Source organism: Epinephelus moara, chromosome 13 (assembly GCF_006386435.1).
Source record: "Epinephelus moara isolate mb chromosome 13, YSFRI_EMoa_1.0, whole genome shotgun sequence".
Classification (NCBI taxonomy): Eukaryota; Metazoa; Chordata; class Actinopteri; order Perciformes; family Serranidae; genus Epinephelus; species Epinephelus moara.
Genome location: NC_065518.1, coordinates 33,910,620 through 33,934,436, shown reverse-complemented (window position 1 = coordinate 33,934,436; position 23,817 = coordinate 33,910,620). Strand labels below are relative to the sequence as shown.

General features: G+C 40.5%; 1 protein-coding gene across 1 annotated transcript in view; it reads left to right on the top strand.

The window, feature by feature from the left end:
* Positions 1-23,817, top strand: part of llgl2 (LLGL scribble cell polarity complex component 2) — a 48,796-nt gene that overhangs the window by 13,591 nt on the left and 11,388 nt on the right. The window contains exons 2-16 of the mRNA XM_050060268.1: positions 3,671-3,790; positions 6,961-7,058; positions 9,983-10,064; positions 10,238-10,353; positions 11,193-11,351; positions 14,322-14,484; positions 14,584-14,719; positions 14,814-14,868; positions 15,071-15,225; positions 17,140-17,351; positions 17,683-17,750; positions 17,832-17,985; positions 18,798-18,902; positions 19,809-19,904; positions 21,739-21,935. Of these exons, the coding sequence (XP_049916225.1) occupies positions 3,716-3,790; positions 6,961-7,058; positions 9,983-10,064; positions 10,238-10,353; positions 11,193-11,351; positions 14,322-14,484; positions 14,584-14,719; positions 14,814-14,868; positions 15,071-15,225; positions 17,140-17,351; positions 17,683-17,750; positions 17,832-17,985; positions 18,798-18,902; positions 19,809-19,904; positions 21,739-21,935 (1,871 nt within the window). The 5' untranslated portion in view covers positions 3,671-3,715. The remainder of the gene's footprint in view (positions 1-3,670; positions 3,791-6,960; positions 7,059-9,982; positions 10,065-10,237; positions 10,354-11,192; positions 11,352-14,321; positions 14,485-14,583; positions 14,720-14,813; positions 14,869-15,070; positions 15,226-17,139; positions 17,352-17,682; positions 17,751-17,831; positions 17,986-18,797; positions 18,903-19,808; positions 19,905-21,738; positions 21,936-23,817) is intronic.

Genomic DNA, 23,817 nt, shown 5'->3' with positions numbered 1-23,817 from the left:
TGTACAGGTGTCACTGTACAGTAGAACAGTGCACCACCACTCCAAAGTCCGCTAACTCTTCTTGCAGGTCTTTTGCAGACAAACGGGGGTTTTGGTTTTCCTTTCTAACAGTCTTACTAGCAGCTTTCTATATAAAGGTTTTCTTGGTCTTCCAGACCTCAGCTTGACCCCCACAGTTCCTATTAACTGCCATTTCTTGATTACATTACGAACTAAGGAAACAGTAACCTGAAAACACTTTGGTATGCTTGTATAGCCTTCTGCTGCTTTGTGGGCATCAGTTATTTTAGTTCTAAGTTCTAAAAGTTGTCTAAGAGCTTAAATATCTCAGGTCCCAAACTTTTGCATGGTGCTCCTTTCCTTTTTTCACTCTAAAGTTGTACAAAACAAAAATAATACACTAATTTTGCTTAAAATGTTGAAAAGCATGTTTCATCTTTAACTCCATGCCTTTTTTGGCAACACACTTAACTATTTACATAAAATAAAATTTTGCCCAAACTTTTTCATGCCACTGTACCATTAAATCCTACAAACTAGACCTTGACTGTAACATCATATCAGATTTCTTATTGTTAATAAACAGTTTTATTTGCAAAAGTAGCAAACAGGAATGCATATGTACAGTTCCATTATGTTTGATGTCAATTGCCAGTTGTAAGAAGCTATTTGTTATTCCATTGTCAGCGCAAATTAAAACTGTCTTAATTGGATTAGAAGTACCACCATCTAACATTAAGTACTAAAAGATTCATCTTCTCAACTCCACTGCGGTGTGTATGAAAAGTAAAGCAATTGGGGGAGGCTGCTTCCATCACGTTTCATCTGATTGGTTTTGGCAAAGCCATAGCCTCCAACTCCCAGAAATGTATTACTATGGGGTTGATGGTTTAGATTGAGATTCATATTGTACTGTTCTTTTTGAAGGAAAATTGCTTTCACGGTCAGTACAAATGAACACTCAGAACAGGTAACACATGGGATATACACAGAAGAACACACAATAAACGCAGCACAAGTCTGTTATAATGTACCCAGGCTATTTAAAAAAAGTAGTGGCGGAGTGCACAAAACTCTTCCCAAAGCAGGACGTCTTGCAGAGTGGTTGTTTGTATCTGCGGCCGAAGGGGAGGAGGATGGAGCGTGGGTTGAGGGGGTGGTTGGGGTTGTGTGCTTTGATCAGTGCTCTGCTAGTGGTAGCAGTGTCAGTGGGCCAGCAGGTTAGGGATGGGGAGGCCAGTTATTTTAGAAGAAATAGTGGTGATTTTTAAGAGCTTGTTTCTAATGGTGAGGGTGAGCATGGGAAAATAGCAGATGGTGCAGTACATGAAGATGGGATCAATGATGCTTCGATACAGAAGGAGCAGGAGGTGGGGCTTGACTAAAAGAGCCCTTAGTTTGCAGATGGCGGAGTCTTTGTTGGCGGCGTTTATGGATATCTGCGGTGTGCTGATCGAAACTCAGTCTATTATCCAGAGTGATGCCGGGGTGGTGGGTGTATTGCAATGCTGGGTGTCAAATATGAGCTAACTGAGTAGGCGCTGTGTCTGAGTCCCTGTCTGTGAAGAGGGCAAGTATGGCTGGGTCATCAGAGTATTTAAAGTATTTTGTGATTGGGGATGGGCTAATACAGTAATTGGTGTAGAGTGTGTATAAGAAGCAACTCAGAACACAGCCTTGGGGAGCTCCAGTGTTGACATTGATGGAGGGGGAAGTAGTGGTGCCCACTCTGCCTGGGGTCTGTTACTTTTTTTTTTTTTAATTTGGCCAATTCACTGAGGGGCCCATCAGTGAATTGGCAGTTCAGCTCAGTGCACGAGAAGAGATTTGGAAGTGACAAAAGTAAACAAAGAGCAAAAGACAAGAGGGAGTGAGACCAAAACAACAAAATTATTTTTCTTTAGCCATTGAGCACTTTAGCAAAAATGTTCCCTCATGGTTTGTGTTATAGTTCACTGGTGCATGATAAATATGCTTTGTTCTGTCAACATTGGATTGTGTTGTTATCGTGCTAACTGCCTAACTAGCGACAAGATGGTCTTCAGGTTTCCCTTTTTGTATAACAATTTCAGATGTTCGCTGACTGCTGGTATGGAGGGGTATGTCCTCTCATGCAGGTGCAGAACATACATGCTTGTTGGCCGTTGGTTTGGTGTGTTATGTTTAACTTTTTGGCTGAGACAGGGCGATGTGAGGAGATGCTGCAGGGGGCCTTTGTCACTGCTGGTTCTCTGAAGTCGGTTTGGTGTAGCTGGGCCTTTAGAGAAAACACACAGGCAGCTACCTGAGACTGAGGCTCCATAGATTCTAGGCTGTGGTCCCACTTTCCACTGACTCTGGGGACACCCCTGTCTATAAATGTGTGCCCAATTCAATTTAGACTTTCTCTGTGTTGGAAGTGTTACAGAAGTCTTTCTTGCTCTTCTGCTTCCCCTCCCTCATATTGTTTAAGTACTTCATGTCCTAAGATTTAACTTGGAGCCAAATAGGACAACACTTAATCTGTGTCGGGTAAAAGGAAAAATTAATTGAGGATGTCTTAACTAAGACACACGTGAACTCACAACTATCTTACAAACACTTCGTTAAACATCCCCAGTCCGCACTGAGACCAAAATGTAAACACTAAACTGAGGCCTGTACTACAAAGCCAGTTCAACTTACACTGGAAATCTTTTTAATTATCTGGCTCGACTAACCCTAACATTGGCTGTCTGGATAACCGGTATCACGAAGTTGGTTATCAACTAGTTCAGTCAACTCTGGGTTTTCCTATCCAGCCACGAGCGCGTTCATGTGAAAGAGGCAGGGGTGTTAATTATGGGCGACATCATCAGAACCATGAATGAAGTAGGCTAGTTTGTGCAGGACTGTTTATCTAAGGGACAGTGAAAAGTGAAAAATCAGTGTGAAATGTAAATGATAACCGATTAACTTATAACAGAAGATGCAGAAACACAGCAAAATTATTTCCAATTGTTAAACGTAGGCCAAGACCAAGCCCTTTTGTGCAGAGTTTGCGTGCTCTCCCCATGTCCACGTGGCTTTTCTGCAGGCACTCAGGTTTCCTCCCAATCCAAAGACACGCAGGTTAACTGGTGACTCTAAATGGGCCGTAGGTGTGGACATGATTGTAAATGGTTGTCTGTCTCTATTTGTCAGCCCTGTCATTGTCTGTCAACCTTTCAAGGGTGTACCCCGCCTCTCGCCCAAGGCCAGCTGGGATAGGCTCCACCCCCCCGTGACCCCTGACAGGTTAAGTGGTTACAGAAAATGAATGAATGAAGTTATAATACTGCTAAAATCACGAGTTCAGTGTTGTAAAGGATCTCTCCATTTGTTAGAAGCTCTGTTTTAAACACAGTGGAAATAAAGCCCTGGAAAAGTGAAAAGACTACTGACCTATTAAATTATATAGGCTACTCTTTTTTACCTGTCACTGGACTTTTGTTCATGGATACTCCTTTCTTCAGTGATCTGAAGTTTAGCTGTTTAGCGTAAGTTACCACAGTGATTTATCCCAGTAAAAAGTGAACCAGCTTCATAGTACTGAAAACCCAAAAGTAACCCCGAAGTTATCTCACTAAATCCAAATCCTACTTCATAGTTTAACACTCTGTCCTTCTCTCCTCTTTTCTTTCTTCATGTCCTGCGTCTCTGCTCCCTACAGTGTGTGTCAGTGGGCCCGCAGGCTCCACGCCGGTGCTGAGACAGTATGAAGAGGTTCAGGAGACACGGCCATGAGTCCCAGAGAGACCGACTCAAACAGGAACTCTTCCAGTTCAACAAGGCAAGTGAACCCTGACACAACACACAGTACAGGACACATCAAAAGTGCACTTAAGCAAAACAAACCTGCTTCCTGATGTTTGTATACCCCTGAGCTCTCTGCACTGCAGAAAGGTGCACAGTTTTAACAGGGTCTAAGCAGGATTTGCCAAATGTCAGCTGGTGTTAAAAAAGGGTTCATTAGCTACTGTTGTGTCATTTTGTGTTTATACCTATACATTGGTTTGTTTAATAGGTCAAAGTATGGAAAAGACTGTGGTTACATGAGCTAATATCCTCTTTTCTGAGTCAAAATCATTTGAATGATGATTCACAGGAAAGTATCTAAATAAGAACAAACATGCTAAATATACAGCATTCAGTGTATCCTGTTTATATGCTCAACAGTCACAAGTCAAAAAGAGAGGGCTCTGCAGACTTTTAACAAAGATGGAGCTTCTTGGAGTGTTAAGCACTATTACTTGTTAACTGCAGAAACAGAAACTATTACTGCTGATTTTAAACAAAAGAAGGCAAGTTGCACACAGCATTTAAATCCAGGGGCCAGATGTAGAAATGATGCATACACACAAACATTCATACATGATTTCTCAGACATACACCAGTATTTTTAGTATCACTTGCCCACGTCTAGGCGCTGTCGCACCTTCTCCTTCCTTCCTTGCAGTTCTCATACTTATAATATTTGCTCATAGTCATACTATAAACACTGTTGTTTTCCTTTTTTGGTATTTTTTGGCTGTGGTGGCCCACTATGGCAGAACGTTACCAGCAGAAACTCTGGCTGTTTCTGCAACTTCAGCAAATTGGATTGTGACATTAATTGCAACATCAGTAATATCTGCTGCCTTATGTTCGACACACTGCTCCGCTCGCTCGCTCGTTGGCGCAGCTTCTGGCTGCTTTTTCATCATACTAACTTATGCTTCCTCACATTCTCTGTCCTCCTGTGACCTGAAAATCGTTCCCCCTCTGCCATCATGGAGGATCTTCCCATTAAAGCTCTGATGAGCCCAAAACATCACGCGCAACCCTACATGAACCCACACAGTTTCTCTCCAAGCCGAACCCAAACCATGGCAGCAGCTTTGGGCTTAAGTGAGATTGAAAACCTGAATTTCTACTGTAAAAAAGATATTATATTATAGTTTATATATTACAGTATATTTTTTAAATATTCAAACAATTTTCAAAAGCTAAGAGCAGATGCGTTTCCTTATACCACTTCTCCTTTTTCTCTTTAATTCAATAACCAAACACTGCCAACCTAGTCACCTTGCAGTTGCCTGTAAACTGGCAAGAACCCGACCAGGTTCAAGTCTTGGGCGAATAATAAGAACCTGCCAGGTCGGGTCAGGCCCCATCGGGCTCAGGCAGAATATCAGAGCTCTACTTCCAATCCCTTAAAGGTAAACTACACCCATTTTCAAAATTCAAACATGTTCTTCCTATGGTCTAACGTAGTCCAAAAATATTAGTAAACATGAACAGCTCTCTCCCAAATTCATAAGCTAGGGTACTAAAACTCTGAAGACTAAAGTCTGGAGCTGCTCCATAGACAATGAATGGTTCTGAGTATATCTGTTCATGGTCTCTTCATAGCAGCGTTCCCTCACATCTTTGCAGGGAGGAGCTAGGACTCAGGGAAGACAAGAGGGGAAGTGAGGAGACACATTAGCATAATGATAAGCACCCCCAGTCTGTTAACATGTGCAGTTAGTCTGTCACCATGTTAGCTTTCAGCAGCCGTCCGTGTTGATGAGCTAATTTTTTGTAGTTTGCACTAAACTACTAACTAATAAACTTTAATTTTGATTTATTTTGTGAGTATTATCTTTTAAATGCAGTAGGGGCAGTATATTTTTCATAATATTTTTACAAGTTTTTCAATCGGGCTTTTATTGTGAATCATTTTGTAAAGTCTGGATTTTAGGTCCTTTAACAGAATCATTGATTACCTATCTGACCTTAATGATGATGGCTGCAGTATTACTGCTGTTGATAAAATGCATGTGATGAAATAATAATTTGGATGCCAAATGCAGGCACACATATCTGTGTGTAAGTGTTGTGGACAACGATGAATGTTGTCTTGTCAGAGGACTGTGCCAGTGTGAAACTGAGCTTCCTCTTTGCCGTACTCTGTATTAACAGGGACAGTGGTGATCATGTCTGTCCTGGAAATTGATCACTGTAAGTGGATGATTAGTATAACAGAACCTTTTTTCTTTTTCTTGTTCAGATTACCTTCTATTTGACATTTGTATATTTTACATGGATATAAAGCAATGAAACAAACAGCTTCACTGAATTTAATTAAGCGTTTCAAAGTACGGTGCAGCTGTATCATCAAGGGGACATTATGTGACCAGCATTGCAGACCCACCTGACAATCAGGAAACTGTAACCACAGGTTCTTTCCCCATGCACATATGTTTTCTCATCAGTCTTGCTGCTGCATTTCATTGGCTTTATGGTACTTTATAGTTCTCTCCAGGAACTGGACTGGATGCTGTTGGATTGGTTCAAACAAAGCAGATCACCTCAGGAATTAAGTTTGTGGGAATGAATGGTGTTAATGTTCGATGATTTAGGAAATTAATTGATTTGTGGCACCGTTTAAAATATACTTTATAATCCTTAGGCTTGGGGGTTAAATATTTTCCAACCAAAAGGCTCAAGTCCAATTAAAGTCATTAGTCACTGGTGTTGAAGTAAAAGTCGAGCTGCAGGTCTTTTTTTGATTTTGTTAAGTTGAGTCTAAAGTCATCAAATATGTGACTCAAGTCTGACTCAAGTGTTTGGTGTTCAAAGACTTTTATACATCTGGTCCCTGGGGAATATTAAACATCCAGAACTTTTAGATGTTCCAAAAAAGACTGACTGAGCTGTTTACATGAAGTATTTTTATCCTGATTGCTTATTCAACAGTTAACTAAACAAGAAGTCCTCCTGCAAGATACTTTACAGTTCCCAGATACGACACAGGAAGTGACAGAGGCTGGGTTTGAGACAGCAGGATTCTTATTTCTGTGTTATCTGTAGTCCTTCTTACTTCTTGTCCAAATGCTGTTATCTGCAGTCTGTTGTCTCCATCCTGTCCTGACATTGTCTCTACTGTCACAGCTCGGTCTCACCCTCCCTCTGTCTGTATCCTCTCTCTCTCTTCAGACTGTGGAGCATGGATTCCCCCACCAGCCCAGCGCTCTGGGCTACAGTCCCTCTCTGCAGCTGCTGGCCATTGGCACCCGCTCCGGGGCCATCAAACTGTATCCTTCACCCTACCTCTGTGTTAATAGTTGTCAGGGAGGAATCGGAGCGTCATGTTTGAACTTGAGGCAGGCAGAGCTAATGAGCGGCTGTGACGCTGCTAAATCCTTGTCTGCGGTTCACATGGGTACCTGCTTCAGGTGCTTCATTTTCCCACGCTGTTGCTCAACGCCGCCTGGCATTCTCAGACAGTGGAGTCTGTGTCGCCTTTCGCACAATTATGCTCATTGAGAGTGCAGCGGAGCCAGTCAGTACACTCTCCCCATTGACACTGAGACACACACTGGTTTTGATAACTGCGGTACCTTCTCTCATTAGGATAATCCATTCATACAATGCAGCAGATTGTTCCAGGATAAAAATGCAAGAGGGCACAGATGAAGGAAAATCTTTGAATGATTATTGTCAGTCAAAGTACAGAGCAGCTTCTGTTCTTTTTATATAGCAGACATATATCATGTAATAATGGTATTCCTCTATGGGGATGATGATGTTTCTCCACACTGAGGTCAGGGTCAGACACACAGCAGCAGCTCAGCTGGTGCAATGGTTTGCTCATTGACATGTGAGCAGCATGAGAGATGAAAGGAACACTTCACCCCCCAAATAACCATTTGTACATCAGTTACTCACCCTGTGTTACGTTAGTTTTTCTGGCATGCCTCCATGATGAACAAGGAATCCAAAAACAGAGAAAATTCTGGATGAATTGAAGTTATAGGGGTCCACGTTTAACAATAGCAAAACTGTATCAAAACATCCATTTAAAAACTCACACAATTTGTGCACTTTCAAACTTTCACTTGTGTCACTGAGCATTGTTAATTATGCCATTAAGTGTTAATACTTTATAACTAAATTCACGGCTCTTGCGATTTAAAAATTGCCCTTTATAATTGCGATTTTGTTATAGAAAGGGTGACTGTGTTTACATGCATTTTTAACCATATTCCGACAAGGACAATATTTCTACTATGCTGTTTACATGTCTAATGAAAATGAATATCCCATTAACATTCCTGTTGACATGCAGCTTTGTATGAATTAAGTTATTTTTTATTTCTGAATTAAGTGCCCCGAGATGTTGTTTGTCACGTCAAAATACGGAGAAGTGGAACAGCTGAATCTACTTGTCATTTTGCTTCTTTGCATAGATATAGGATTTTTTCAGTTTTCTTGCCCATAGCAGAGTTGTTCAACCGTTTGAATACAACCCTCATCTTTCATTCCTTTCATGTCTGAACATAGGTATGTTTCTTCTCCTGAGCAGAAATGTGGGCTTTTGAGCATGCATTTCTACTAAGCCTTACACCCAGTTTAGACCAAAGATTTGCGACAAGACGAAACCGTTTTAGAAAGTTTCAGAGAGAAGTTGCAGCTGTGTGAACTGGCCGGTCTGAGCTTGACTGAAGACGGCTGATGGTGTCACCTGCAACTCTGCTGGTCAAATCGCCGGTGGCTATGTGCTTATACTCCCTCACGCACATTCTCACTGAATGATTAATAAGCGCTGATATTTATATCATTTTGGCATATTTATTATGAATACAGTCCATCCGATGCTCGCTTTTTTGTTTGTTTTTCACCGTTTCATCACTACTACAAATGCAGCTGTAGCCAGTATCTCACCATCACTATCCTCATTCATATTTTAAGATGCTACACAAAATAAGCCTGAAAAGCTGGAAATCAGAACAGAAGTACATAGAGTTGTTGCATAGATGCTACACTGTCTATCTACTTGCATTGATGTGAACCAGCAGGTTCTAGAGCGTTGCAGAACAGCACATTGCAAGTAGTTGCCTGTTTCAAATCATCTCCTAGTGAATCTTTGATCTGAACTGGGTTTACAAACTGTTGGTGAGTTGGTTTATGTACAATGTCTCCATGACAACACACAGAGCTGACTGTAAACAAACAAGAGATCATGTGTCGCAAACTGTAGTAAAAACTCCAGCTGAGATGCGTCTTCTGAATTTAGTGTCCATACATCTATACGTCCAAATAATGCTATTAAAACCTAAATAATACCGGCATATCTTACATGTTTTAATTGGAAAATGCTCAATTCGGAAAAAAGGCCCAATTCAAGAAATCCTAACTATATATGCAGTTTATATGATCCGTATCAAATTCAGAATATTGTCATATTCAGAATAATAGTGGAACATTGGTGTGCATGTAAACATACCCAGTGCATTATGAGCCTTACTACTGACCAATCAGCTCACTCTGAAATTATTTCTTTGGAATCCCAATATGGACAAAAGTAATGTGTTCATAATAAGGTGAAAAATGATAAATCAGTAAAAGCATTTGCTTTCCATGATAATTGTCAGAGAAGAAAGAACCATTTTTACACAGCCATGTGTCCACTCGGGGGTTGAAACATGGCTTCTAACAAATAGATAGTAAAGTACAGTTGAAGTGATGGTAACAAAAGTTGCACATAAGTTTCTCTAAGTTTGTAGTGCATGCCTGTGCACTTGTGTCATAGTGCACTAATATAAGACAAGCTAAACAGGGACCTGCTCAAAAAGAGATGCTCAATACTGCTACCAGCAGTCAAAAACTTGACAGGTTACTTTAACACTGTTGCTCAGGGAAACAAAAGGTGACTGAAAATGTTTAGATGCATGACAAACAGTAATCTGCTTTCACTTTTAAACATAAATATCCACATACTGTCTATGAGCTCAGTTAAGTGTAAATGCAACATTTGGGTCAGATAAACCTCATCAGACATTCCTTCTTTTTTTCTTCAGGCCTGAGTATTCCTAGGTTTCCTCTCTGTTTTCACAGCAGCCTTGAAAGTTGCCGTGAAAATGTTCACGTCATTGAACGCCACTATTTGAATGAGCCAAGACTAAATAAATAGCACTGTGTCTATCACAAATCCAGTCTGTCCTTAACCAGGGGTCAGGTATGGAGCTCCAGGTGTGGAGTTCATGGGTCTCCATGATGAGAATGCTGCCGTCACACAGGTGCACTTCCTCCCCCACCAGGTAAGAAAATGTACAGTGTAACACACTCCCAGCCACATTTTGCTTTTTAAAGTAGCCTGCTTTGTTTAACATGAAGGAGACAGTGTTTTAAGTGTAGAATTGTATTCCCTGCCAGCCACCAGTCAGTGCCTTAGGTTTTAGGACAGTACTGATTGATTGTGACTCGTGTTTAGGTTGAACTGGTGACTCTGCTGGATGACAACAGTCTGCACATGTGGACTTTAAGAGCTCACAAGGGACTTTCTGAACTGCTGGAGATAGGACGCTTCACACTCACTGGACCGCCTGGGTAACACAAACACACACACAAATACATGTTTTCCTCTTTCTTGACCCCTTTCCAGTGCCGGTAGTTTTCAGGGAAACTTTTTTAGGAGCTTCTGAATTTGATCTACATTTCAACCAAAGGATGTAAGTTCCAGTCTTGGTTTCTGGGATGTAGTTTCTGGTCCACAAAAGTTCCCGATCCTGAGGTGGTATTTTCCCGTCCTTCAGAAGTTATCAAGGTGGAGCTGAATGATCAAACATAAGCCTTCAGGCCAAATCAGCTGCAGCAAACACTGGTTGTTGCTTGTATTAGTATTAAGAGTGGAATGGGAGTTTTTTGTAATTGGTTTACTTCCTAGAGCTCCTAAGTTCTTGAAATTATTTGGTCAAGAAGGCTTATTCATCCAGGCACTGCTCACTTACCCAGTTTTATAAATTCTGTATAAACATGCTGTATCGTAGAGCTTCAGCAGTGAGACGATTAAAATTAGTTAATCATTTCATTCATTTTTTGACCATAAATGGCACACCAATTTCTTGGTGCAGCTCTATTGCATGTTCTCAAATGTGTGCATTTGATGTATTTTGTTGTCATTTATAATGGTAAACTGAATATCTCTGAGGTTTTGCCATTTGGCTGAATGAATCAAGCAACATGAGTACACCACCTCAGTCTACAAGAAATTCAAACTGGCCTTTTTCACTATTTTGTCACATTTTATCAACCACATGATTATGGTGGAAAATAACTGTCTGATTAATAAATAATGACACTAATCGTTAGCTGTAGCTGTGCTTTATACAAACCGCAACCCTCCATGATTTCTGCAACTGATCTCACCTCCCTCTTCTCCTCCTCAGAGCACCTCCAAGTGTGACCAGAGTGACAGCAGTGCTGGCTCACTCCTCAGGGGAGCTGCTGCTGCTGGGGACAGAAGGAGGGCATGTCTTTATAGTTGAAGTCCCAGGTTTCCGAGAGCTGGAAGAGAGGAACATTAGTCTTGACCAAGTGGCCAGCAGGTGGGCAACAACAGCACACCAACACCATGAACATCATTTATAGCACTGATTTCACATTATCATGACAATGAGCATGATCTTTCTAATCAGGGAGCTGAGATTTCTGTGCAGCTGTCCCTAACTGATAACACTCTACAGATCAACAGCATTTATAACATCCATTATCAGTATGTCCAGGATCTCACTCAGATCTTTGTCTAGTCAACAATATACAAAATTACATTCATATGAACTAGAGCTAGGTGTTTTGTTCAGTCTAATCAGCAAAGCAGCACATATGTTGGCATGTATCATGGGTAGGATTAACAGTTAAATAACAGAAACACCTGGGACAGCAAAAATGATGTTATTTTGGTTTACTATTGGTGAAATGTCTTAGTGAAATGTTCCATGTTAGCACAATATCAACCAAAATATTAAATATAATCAAATTTGACTCAGGGCTCCTCAAAAAGATGAGGAAAAAAATGGAGGAGCTGCCTCAGGGTTCTTACTTTTCCAGTTTTTGTTCTGCTCTAGTCGTACAGCCTGTATTTGCCAAACAAAGTTGCAGTTAAATTACCACAAAGTAATTCCATACAGACAACGTAGGGCCTTTGGAGCCCCGACGCCATTCATGTCTGACCATTTGATCAACTAAAATGTCTATCATGGCGAGGTTAATGAACCCCAAATTATCAAAACTGGTTTTACTGAGGGAAGACGATCTGTGTCCATTAATGTTACAGTGTCCAAAGAATCATGTCTGGACAATCTCCGTGTTAGGCACATTTTTGCCTATTGGAAACACTGTTGGGGGGGCTACAGGAGGCAGGACATGACAGAAAAAGTACACTGCGGTGACAAATCAGCATTTTTAAGCTTTTCTCCAGAAATGCAATGGCTTTTATTTTATGATCACAGGAAGCCTTATCTCCTATTAGCTCTAGCTTCACAGCAGAGCGTTCAGGCCCAATTAAAACAATGCAGCTTAGCTGGCTTAACCAGAGCCAGCGGCATGTGTAGAATGTAGGTTGATATTGGAGTTGATTGTTGGAAGTCAGAGATGTTGTATGAAAGTTTACGTTCTGCTTGTTCAACAGTTGTTTGATAAAAAGCTATTAAACACATTCTGAGAAGATTTGAATAGCTATTTTTTATTCTCAATTCTTTTCTTTTGGTGCTGGCTAAAATCTCTCCAGGGGTCATCATGTGGAACTATATTGGGGCCAAAAGTTTGTACTTGAAAAAATAAAATTTGAAACTGAAAATTCAAGTTTTGATCTTGAATTTTGACAAATACATCAATGTATTCAAAATAAAAATAAGTGCACTAAAAGTTTTTTCAGGTTAAATATAGTTATGATTCACTCTGGTAATTCTTTTGAATAGATTATTTATTTTCATTTTTCACTTTCTTATATTTAGATATTTGAGATCCTATTTCTTTCAGTTGCACGTTTTATCTTTTCAGATTCAGATCTTATTTTTTACAGTTTCAAATCTTTTTTCAGTTTCAGATCTTTTCTTTTCAGTTTCAGACTTTTGGCCCTGATCTAGCATGGGGGCGTGGCATCAGCTGAGAGGGTGGTAGAATCATGACAGACACCTTAACAAAAAGGCTAGGGACCTTCCCCTATCATGTTGCCTTCAGGGAACGTAGGAACTAAAACAATTCAACTCAACACTTTATGTAGGCTACACCATGTAATTGGCAGTAAAAAAACTTATGTCAGTGACAAAATTCCATTTGCACGGCATGCACAAATATCCTGCACGGCTAAATCTGTTTTAATTTCCACTGTAAGGCTAAGGCTGTTAATATGTCACTTTATTAAGTTTTAATATTCTTCAATGTCAAGGTTCACAGGCAAAACAGTTGTGTTGTCATATTTGAAACAGAGCAGCTTATGTTGCTGTGTTGGTACAAGTTGGTGGAGTGAGATGCTTGGCCAGGTTCGTTGTGCTTCCTGAGTATTTTATTTTATAGCTGTATTGTTTACATACAGCTTTTAGCATTTTGTCGGTTGACCCGTATTTTCTCCGAAATGCAAAATACTTCAATGCTACTTATTTATGCCTGAATAAATAATGTTATCCTCATCGACTTTTCTTGGCTGCTTGCCACAATCTGTCTGCTGCTGGGGTTTTTTTGTTTGTTTGTTTTGTTTTTTTAAGATATTTTTTGGAGCATTTTGGCCTTTAATGTATAGGACAAACAAGCGTGAAGGGGGAAGAGAGAGAGGGAGTGACATGCAGCAAGGGGCCACAGGCTGGAGCCAAACCCGGGCCACTGCGGCAACAGCCTTGTACATGGGGCGCCTGCTCTACCACTAAGCCACCGACGCCACGTGTCTGCTGCTGTTTGACGGTGACACAGAATTTCAAAATAAGGGAGTATCCTAAAGATGATGATATGGATTGATGTTTTCAGTTTGCATTGATGGTATTGGCTCGTTGATCACTAAATCTATACATCGATCCAGACTGATGGATCGTTGTTGTTATCTGTGTGAAGCTTAAAGTTTGGTGTCAAAGCCCAGTAAGGGTCTGGGGCCCTTATTAATCCAACCTTGGTGTCTTCCTGACTTTAAATAGTTTGACTTACAAGACAGGGATCAGCACAAATGCATGGGCTTGAAAAAAAACCACAGCACAAGCTTACACTAATATTTGGTAGCTTTGCCTTTTTCAGATTCTCTGGGGGGGTTTTTTCTTTTTCCCAAGGAAACGCACTGCACAGCAGGTCCTGTATTTCAAACGGATGAACCATAAACAACTTAAATGTGTATTGATCGTTCAGACTAAATTGCTGTCACACACACACTATAATACATCACTGTGTCATCAACAAAGCAGCTCTGTGTACACTGCATCTCAGTCCCAACAGATCAATAGTGAGGTTGATGTTCTGTCTCCCGTCTTTCTGTTGTGTCTCTCTCACTCATTCTTTCCTCTCTCCTGTGTTTATCCTCCTTCTGTCTCCTCCAGCGTCCCAGACGACTACATTGGCCGCAGGAATCTGGAACATGTAGAGGCCTTACAGGAGAACCCAGTCAACCCAAACCAGGTAGTTATCGGCTACGGACGAGGTCTCATGGTCATCTGGGATCTAGAGAAACAGCGCGCCATCCAGCACATCCCCGCCACACAGGTATGTACTCTGTAACTCAGTATAACCAGCCAGTCCTGGATAAACTGTGGTCATAACCAGCAAACTTAACCTTATTATGTGTTTTCCATGTAACCATAGCAACTGGAGAGCGTGTGGTGGACAGAGGACGGAGCCTACATTCTCAGTTCACACAGTGATGGAAGTTACTGTCGATGGATGGTGAATGGCAACGATGTGAACGAGGAGGAGGAGGAGAAATCAGACATCCCCTATGGTGAGGATGAAGATATGTCTGCTGTGTATTTTTCTTTCCTGCATGAAATGTGTTTTTCTGGAGACTGATAATGACTCGTCTTTTGTCACTGCAGGACATTTCCCCTGCAAGGCCATTTCTAAAATAGTTCAGCTACCTACAGAAGAAGGGTGAGTTCACTTTATTCACCAGTGTGATTCATTTGTGACATCTGTTACATTTTTTCCCTCAGGGAAAGTGGTTCTAACGGCCTCATCGTTCTAATGTTTAACTTAATTTCCCAGATGTGTTAGATGACCTGTTGTTACACATTGATCTCAGTGCAAACTGAACTGAACTTGAACCTTTGTGTGTGTGTGTTTGTGTGTGTAGGCCTCCGTTCCTCCTCTTCAGCGGTGGTATGCCCAGAGCCAGCTATGGGGACAGACACTGTATCACAGTGATTCACGGTAAAACACACGTGGCTCTGGACTTCACCTCCAGGATCATCGATTTCTTCGCCATCAGAGACGGACCACAGCACACAGGCAGGCAACACACACCAACACAAATAACTAATGTACAGCAGACACACACCACACACAGTGATGGAAAGGAAGCTGTTTGGCAAAGTTTTGTAGACTAAACTGCTTAGATTCAGATTGCACAATTTTAGTAGGTGAGCGTGAGCAAGTTATTTCCAAAGAAGTCAGAATCAGATGGGGGTTTTTTTTACTGTTTTTTATGCATTCGTCCTTTTACTTAAATTTAGAAAGAAACTGTGTGACACACTATGTTGATATAAATGCAACTTTTGGACTGGGTATCAAGTCTTAATACTTGGTATCGACTGAAATATGTCCAAAACACTGACTCTGCTATTAACAGTAAGCATTGAGGGCTTGCTCAGATTTGCAGTTTCATGATACAAATCAGTGTTTCTCCTGCCCTATTCGGCACATCGCAGTCAGTTCACTTGCCAGGCACCTACAAATGTGTGCTTAATTATTTTCTTTGCTAACTTAATGTGTGACCGCCTCTGAAAATTCAACACTCTCTTAGTACCACCACTATGACTGACAGCAAAATACAGTAGCATAGGCCCACCCTATTCAGCTATGACACTTAACGCAGGAGGCAGGTTTATTGCTTATCAAAACATTTTGCAGAGTTGACTGTTGTCAGCAACAGCAATACTGTACAAAGGGGTAATAGTAATATCGGCATTTTAACTCTTCTACCCAAGTCTCATACACTACAATGACCAGTCCCTCATCAGGTTCAGTGGAGACCCTTATTGGCGCAGCTTTAGTACCCACTAGCACTTGTGCTCAGTTGATTGTTGTCCACTTCAGTTTCAGCAGGGCTGCTCAAAATATCCTCCTCATGATCCACAGTAATCCGTACAGTATCTGCCCTGCGTAAGCACCACTCTGCCAATTTTACACATTAGACTAAGTTTAGCCAGTTTGCTATCAGGCAGGTACTACTATCCCAAGATTTCACCTTTAATGTAAACTAATGGTGTTTTTCTCCTGTAATCTGATTTCTCTCTGTAATATAGGTTCTAGTTTGCATATAAATATACTCATTATAAACTTCCACTGTGGACATGGGAAGGATGTAAACAGTCTGAAGATATGTCGTCTCTGATACACATGGACCATTCAACCAGTTTTGCTCCTAACAGACATTGGGTGTGCTCACTTTTGGTTTTGCTTTCACGAAAGTGGTTTAAATCATTTGTTTGAACTGGGTATTTTTTTAATGCCTCCGCGCTGGCGATAGCCATGGCTGGAGACAATATGTTTTCAGGTTGTCTGTATGTACATCCATCCCATTCTTGTGAACATAATACATCAGGAATGCCTGGAGGGAATTTCTTAAATTTTGGCACAAATGTCCACTGTTACCTTGTCCGTCTCATTCTTGTGAACGTGACATTTCAAGAACACTGTGAAGGAATTCTTGAGATTTGACACAAACATCCACTTGGACTCAAGAATGAACTGATTAGATTTTGGTGGTCAAAGGTCAAGGTCAATGTGACCTCACAAAACATGTTTTTGGCCATAACTCAAGAATTCTTTCGCAAATTATGATAAAACTTCACACAAATGTCTAATAGGATATAATGATTAAGTGATGACATTTACTGTCCAAGAGGTCGAACAAAGGTCACCTTAACTGTGACATCATAATGTTTATAATGTTTTCACAGACATGGATGTAAATTGTAAGACAAACTTGATTGGTGTGTGTAGGCATACAACAGCAGGGCAGCAATTCTAGTTTTTAGTATGATTTTACTAGAGCTTTTTTCAAGCCCAGATCTTTTACAGATGTTCTCTGACACTGTATAACACTGTAGAAATAAGTCTAGACAAGAGACACCAACCTATCCCAGGTCAGTGTCTACACAACAATAACTACTGTGATTGTTCTTTTCTGTCCATTTGCAGAAGATCCCAGTGCGCTGGTGGTCCTAGTTGAGGAGGAGCTGGTCGTGATTGACCTGCAAACAGAAGGCTGGCCAGTCATTCAGACACCTTATCTGGTTCCCCTCCACAGCTCAGCCATCACCTGCTCCCACCATGTTTCTGCCATTCCCCTCAAACTGTGGGAGAGGGTCCTCGCTGCTGGAGACCTGCAGAACACACACTACTCCAAAAAGGTACACCTTGGGCAGATATCACTGAAAATAATTAAAGTGTTACCTAATCAAATCACATTGAGCCCGATTCACCGATCTTTTCTTAAGCTTCTCCTAAATTTGTTCTTAAGAAAGGTCCTAAGAGAAGTATAATGGTACCCTGGCTGAGAGACATCTGTATGTAGCATTTACCCAGATACAAAACCTGCTTGTGACTCTTTTTAGACTCTAAAGCTTTCATCATACATGGTATGCTGTCTCCTGAATATGGACACATTCCTTCATTTCTGGTTGAACAGAAGCATTATGTTGGTATTATTGTTAAACTTTCATTTCCCCTCTCTCCATGCAGCCATGGCCAATAACAGGAGGACAGAACCTGGCCCCAGACCCTCCACAGAGAGACCTGCTACTCACAGGGTCAGTTCTCAACTCTGCAAATATCCATTGGCACCATTTCTTTGACACATTTATCAGTATCATATTTATTTGTGTGTGTAGGCACGAGGATGGGACAGTGCGTTTCTGGGATGCATCAGGAGTCTGTCTGTATCCTATGTATAAGTTAAGCACAGCTGGAGTCTTCCACACAGACGCTGATCAGAACGATAACATGAACCAAGGCACTGAAGGAGAGTGGCCGCCATTCAGAAAGGTGTGTGTCTGCAAAAACAGAAACAGAAAAAAGCTGGTATCACCTATTAGCCAAGATATTATTTTAGTAGTAGTTTACTCTGCACAGTAGAAGAGCAAATTAAATTTTAGTTGATAATTAATTGTCATACAAATAACTGCGATAAATAATTTTTCCTGACTTTGTAACTCTGTGCTCAGGTACACACCTTATTCACCCAGCTGTTGGAAATACACCCAATTCACTTTTTAATTGTCGCCACATTTGTAACATTGGCTTTAAATTCCCTTGATTGTGTAATTAGACCGAATGATCACAGTCACCTCACATAATCGTGATCAGGTTATCATGTTATAATTGTGACAGGCCTACACAGTGGCACTGCTCAGCCTGTGAGATCAGTCATATGATGTCCTCTGAGGATTGGAGAAGCTTTTTCAAGTCTGAGAAAATGACCCTGATGATGTCATCAGGGTCACTATGAATTTATAACTTAAAGTCTTAGGTACAACCTGGAGGTTGAGTTTATAAGGAGAGGGTGTTTATCAATCATGGAGGGTTTAATGAAGAGCCTTTGTTGAGTTGCATCGTGGGAAATGTACTGTAAGAACCATCGTTTTTGGAGCTTGACTCATTCTAGGGACTAAAAGTCACGATATTTCCTAATCAATCATTCAATCAATTTTATTTATAAATGATGATGATGATGCTTTGACTTTGTTAATTTTTAGCTATTGATTTAAAAAAAAAAAATCTGTCTCACATAAGTCTCCTAACTTTTTTAAAAGTATAGTAAATTGCTGGCTTACCTATTATTTTGTTCTTTTGTCCAGGTCGGCTGTTTTGACCCCTACAGTGATGACCCAAGGCTTGGCATTCAGAAGATCCACCTTTGTAAATACAGTGGTTATCTGACTGTAGCTGGCACTGCTGGACAGGTGAGATAACTGTTAAACATTAACTGTAATTTTTAACATGGTAACAAATTAAAGAATGTTGCATGAAGTCCTACTCACGGCTGTAAAGGGTTCTCCACATGAAGGGGAAATAATAAGAAACAAAAAAATAACAAGTACATATTATGCTGTGAACTGAATGCACCCCTTAAGACTAAGCATGTTTGATATTTTAAAAACTGATACATTCATATACAGTATGAACAAACAAGGGATCCAGTGATGTTTTCTCTACTTTATTTTAAAGAATAATTCTGGTCATTATTATTACAACATGAGCCGGTCTTTCATAGTTTTAGCCATCATTTGTATCTGTTTGCACCAAGTTAATTGCTGAGATCTCACAGAGCGGCATCAAAGTCTGACTGGTGAAGAATCACCAGACACACCATCAGACAGTTTAAAAACAGACAGGAAAGTTTTGATATTTGTCTTCTTTTTGTCTTTTAAATGGGTTTGGCTTACCTGGTGCTCTGCTTACAACCTGTCTGATCACCTGACTACTTATGTCTTGATCTGCCTAACTTTGTCTTTAGCCATGTCACCACGTTGCCAGATCTCATTGTCTAAATCCACCATGAAACAACAATTTAAGAGATATGTAGCATGACAATAATAACATTTGATGAAGTGTCGAGGGATTTTAAATTCTATGATGTGCACTTCTGTTAAGGATTTTAATGGAATATGAGAGGTCAGTCAACTTCACTAACCCTCCACAAAACTGCACAAAGACATGCAGAGTTCACTGCTGAATGTGTAAAGACCAGAGTTCAACAGAGTTGGAGTCCTTTTCTTCAGCCGTCTTAAACTTGATATCAGTTTTTAAATAGGGTGTGTTCAGCTTATTCTCTTTTATTCCACTGTGTTTCATGTTTGTCTCGTCAGATCCTGGTGCTGGAACTGAATGATGAGGCAGCAGAGCAGACGGTTGAAGCCAAAGTTGTGGATTTGCTGCAGGGCCAAGAGGGCTTCCGCTGGAAGGTAATGAGCAGTGTTGGACAGATTACTGCAAAAACAAATACATTACTTGGGACTTCACCATTTCAGTTCTTTACCCATCACGCTCTGAAAGCTGTGATATCTCTGTGCTAGTTACAATATATTACTTTCCTGTTACATCTCTTGTATCATCTAACTAAACTGGAAGGAGCCTCTGTCTGTCTGTCTGTCTGTCTGTCTGTCTGTCTGTCTGTTTGTCTGTTTGTCTGCTCTCTTGACAACCGTTCATCCAATTTACTGAACACTTGGCTTGTATTGCTGAGGACCCCAGGAAGTGCAGTGTTCTGCCACCAACTCATATTTACTGTTACATCACCCAACAGTATGCTAGGTACAGCGTAGAGCTGGGTATCAGTACTTGATACCTTTAAGGTATTGACTGAAATGACCCCGTACCAAGTAGTGTCAAAACAGGCAAAAAATACCTGCATTCGATCATTTTTATGCCTTTGTGCTGACAATAGCCAGGGTGGTCAAAGGTCAAGGTTACTGTTACTTTGTCTGTCTCAGACAGACACAATTGTGAACACGTTATCTCAAGAACACTGAAGGAATTTTTTCAAATGTGGCAAAAATGTTCACTTGTACTTAACAATGAAATTTTGGTGGTCAAAGGTCAATGTCAGTGTGTCCTTGCATCCACCTCATTCTCATGAATGCAATATCTCAAGAACACCTGAGGGAATTTCTTCAGATTTGGCACAAGCATCTACTTGGTGGTGGTCAAAGGTCAAGGCCAGTGTCCCCTTATCTTTCTCATTCTTAGGAACACGATATCTTGACAATACCTAGAGGGAATTTCTTGGCACAAATGTCCCCTTGGACTCAAGAAAAAACTGATTACAGTTTGGTCGGTCAAAGTCACTGTGACCTCACAATACATGTTTTCTTATGCTAACTATGACAAGACTTCACACAAATGTCAGATAGGATATAATGATGAAGTGATGACATTTCATATCCAAAAGGTCAACGGTCAACTTCACTGTGACATCATAATATTCGGCATAAAACAATGTTTGTGGCCATTACTCAATGTCATATGTCAGGAGCAGAAGGAAAGACATCCGATCAGATACTTAATTAGTGGCACTATTTTTGGGTGTCCACCTTGAAACTGTGCTGATTGTTCAGATCTTGTGAGTGTGAAGCATCTATGTTTTGACAGACATGGGTATGAGGCAGTAATTCTAGTTTGTGCCCAAATCTATAAAAAAAATATACTAGCTATACCAGCTTCAACCCATACAGTGTGGTGTGGTGAAGTCAAGTGCAGTGTATTTAACAGAGTTGGCAGTTCACTGTGCCAAGATGCCAGAAAAGGTTTCAAAGTATGTTTAAACAACATGTCTATGGCATCTGATGGCATTTTACACAACTTAGTTCTTCCATTCATATGACTGTCATATGAAGTAGGGGAAAAAAAGGTATCAAATGGACTACTCTGTTGGGATCAGTATCACTTTGTATATGTATATGCACTGGTATTGGAATTTTTTAAACAATACCCAGCACAGCTTGCTCTCTGTCGCTTGCTACAGCATAATCAAGATGCAATAAAGAAAGAGACCAGATATGTCTCATTGTAGCAAACTCAAACATCTCAAGCATCATATAAAGTAACTTTCAGGACCCAAGGATGGGTCGAGGTGCAGTTGTCTGTATGAGCAGCAATACCACAGGCCAGTATTTGTAATTGGCCCTCCTAACAGGCACGTTTTGAACTAGTTACTTTTGAATATGATTTACCACCTGACAATAACACTATGCCAGCACCACAGAGTTAAAGTGTTTTGTTGGTTTTGTTGTTAATTAGGGTCACACTCAGCTGGATGTGCGAGAGGAGCCAGTGCTGTTTCCTCCAGGCTTCCAGCCCTTTGCTCTGGTCCAGTGCCAGCCTCCTGCTGTGGTCACCGCCCTCACCCTGCACTCAGAGTGGAAGCTGGTAGCTTTTGGCACCAGCCACGGCTTTGGCCTGTACGATTACCAACAGAAGAACAACGTCTTTGTCAAGTAAGGAGATGCAGAGAAAAAAATTAAAGTTGTAATTGTACATAGAACGTTTACATCCTCCAGGATTTCTCTGCTTCATGTTTTAGCAGTTGTGTAGCTGCATGCTTTCACAGCCACTATTTTTCATCTACATTTTTTTGGGTGGTTTTTGGATTCAGTCTTTTTGTCACAAGCCTTCTCCTCAGCTCTTAGACTCTTGAAGCTGCTTCGAGTTACAGTCCCCTTGAGACTGCACACATATACACATATTTTCACATGCAGTGGGACTTGAGAGGTAACACTATGTCAAAATATACCACACATTAGCTGTGATGCAGATATTAAAGGAATACTTAACTCCCCTAAGTGACCATTTGTATATCAATTATTCACCCCAGGATACGATGAATTTGTGAAGAAAACATCACAAACAAAGAATCCAAAAACAGAGAAAATTCTGTACAAATTAAAGTCATTGGGGTCCGTCTTTAACAACAGCAAAACCATAACAAAACACCTATTTAAAAGTTCTCACACAACTTGTGCAGTATAATCAAAGCCTCATTTATCCAGTTGTATACCCAGTGCTTAGGTCAGTACCTGAATGGAAAGTGTAACTTATTCATACCCTCTTTAAAGCCAGACTCCATCGACAAAAACCGTACTTGTACACAAGAGCCGATGGTCTACCACTGCTTGGAACAGTTAGTTAGTTTATGTTATTGTGAGACTTTGGTAAATCCTGACTAACTCTTTAAAACACCAAAGTCCCACAATAGTAAATAATAAGTAATTGACTGATGCAGTGTGGACCACCTGCTCCGGTGAAGGAAGGTGTAATTAAAATTACTGTTTTGTGAATAGAGTCTGGCTTTGAAGAGAGCATAGATAAGTTTCACTTTCTGTTTAGTTCCCTGTCTTAAAGGTCTGTCTGTTTGGGAAGTACTGAGCATATAACTGGATAAATGAGACTTGGATTATACTGCAAAAGTTGTGTGAGAGTTTGAAACAGATAAAGTTTTGCTGATATTAAACGCAGACCCCTATGACTTCATATCATCAAGAATTTTTATTTATTTATTTATTTTATTTTTTTTTTATTCTTTGTACACTGTGGAGGCATGTAAGAAAAACAGTCTTCTTCACAAATTTGGCCTAACACAGGGTGAGTAATCAATATACATATGGGCATTTGGGGGGTTCCTTTAATAAAGCATTATAAAGTGACAAGATGATGCTCATGCATATCTGCAGTTTACTCTGTTTACTCCTGATTGACATTTGAACGTTGGCAGACCTGCTACATTTGCTCTTGTGTTACCAGCATGTTGATACCATCATTATTGTGGGTAATGAATATTGATTTTATTTTACCATGTTTTGTTTTGTTTTTTGTTTTGTTTTTTAATTCAATCCTGGGTAAAAATGGCCAAAAACGACTCATCACTCGTCACTCACACATGACGTTTTGAACTAGGAAGAAGAAATAAGAAGGAAAATGCAGCATACACATACACAGAAGATGGACTGATTCCAAAGGGGCATTCACTCTCTCATTCGGTGGCTTGCTTGATACAGGGCTCTTTTCCTGCTCAGGGAATATTTCTTCTGCACCGCTACACTAATGGGATTTTCAGGTACATAGCTGTCATGAGAAGTACAAGAAGCATAAATGAAGAAGAATCAGTTCAAAGTGGCCTAAATAAGTAGTTTTCAACCTTTTGCTCGAAACAAACACAACAAAGTGGAGACTCAGTGAGCTACAGGACACCCCTGTCACTACCACTTCAGCAGTGGTTGTATAATTACTCTGACAGGAGGTTTTAAATTGGATTTGTGAAATTTCAGGTTAATGTGTACATCAACAGTTAATTTATGTACTAACTCAATATTTATCCAACTG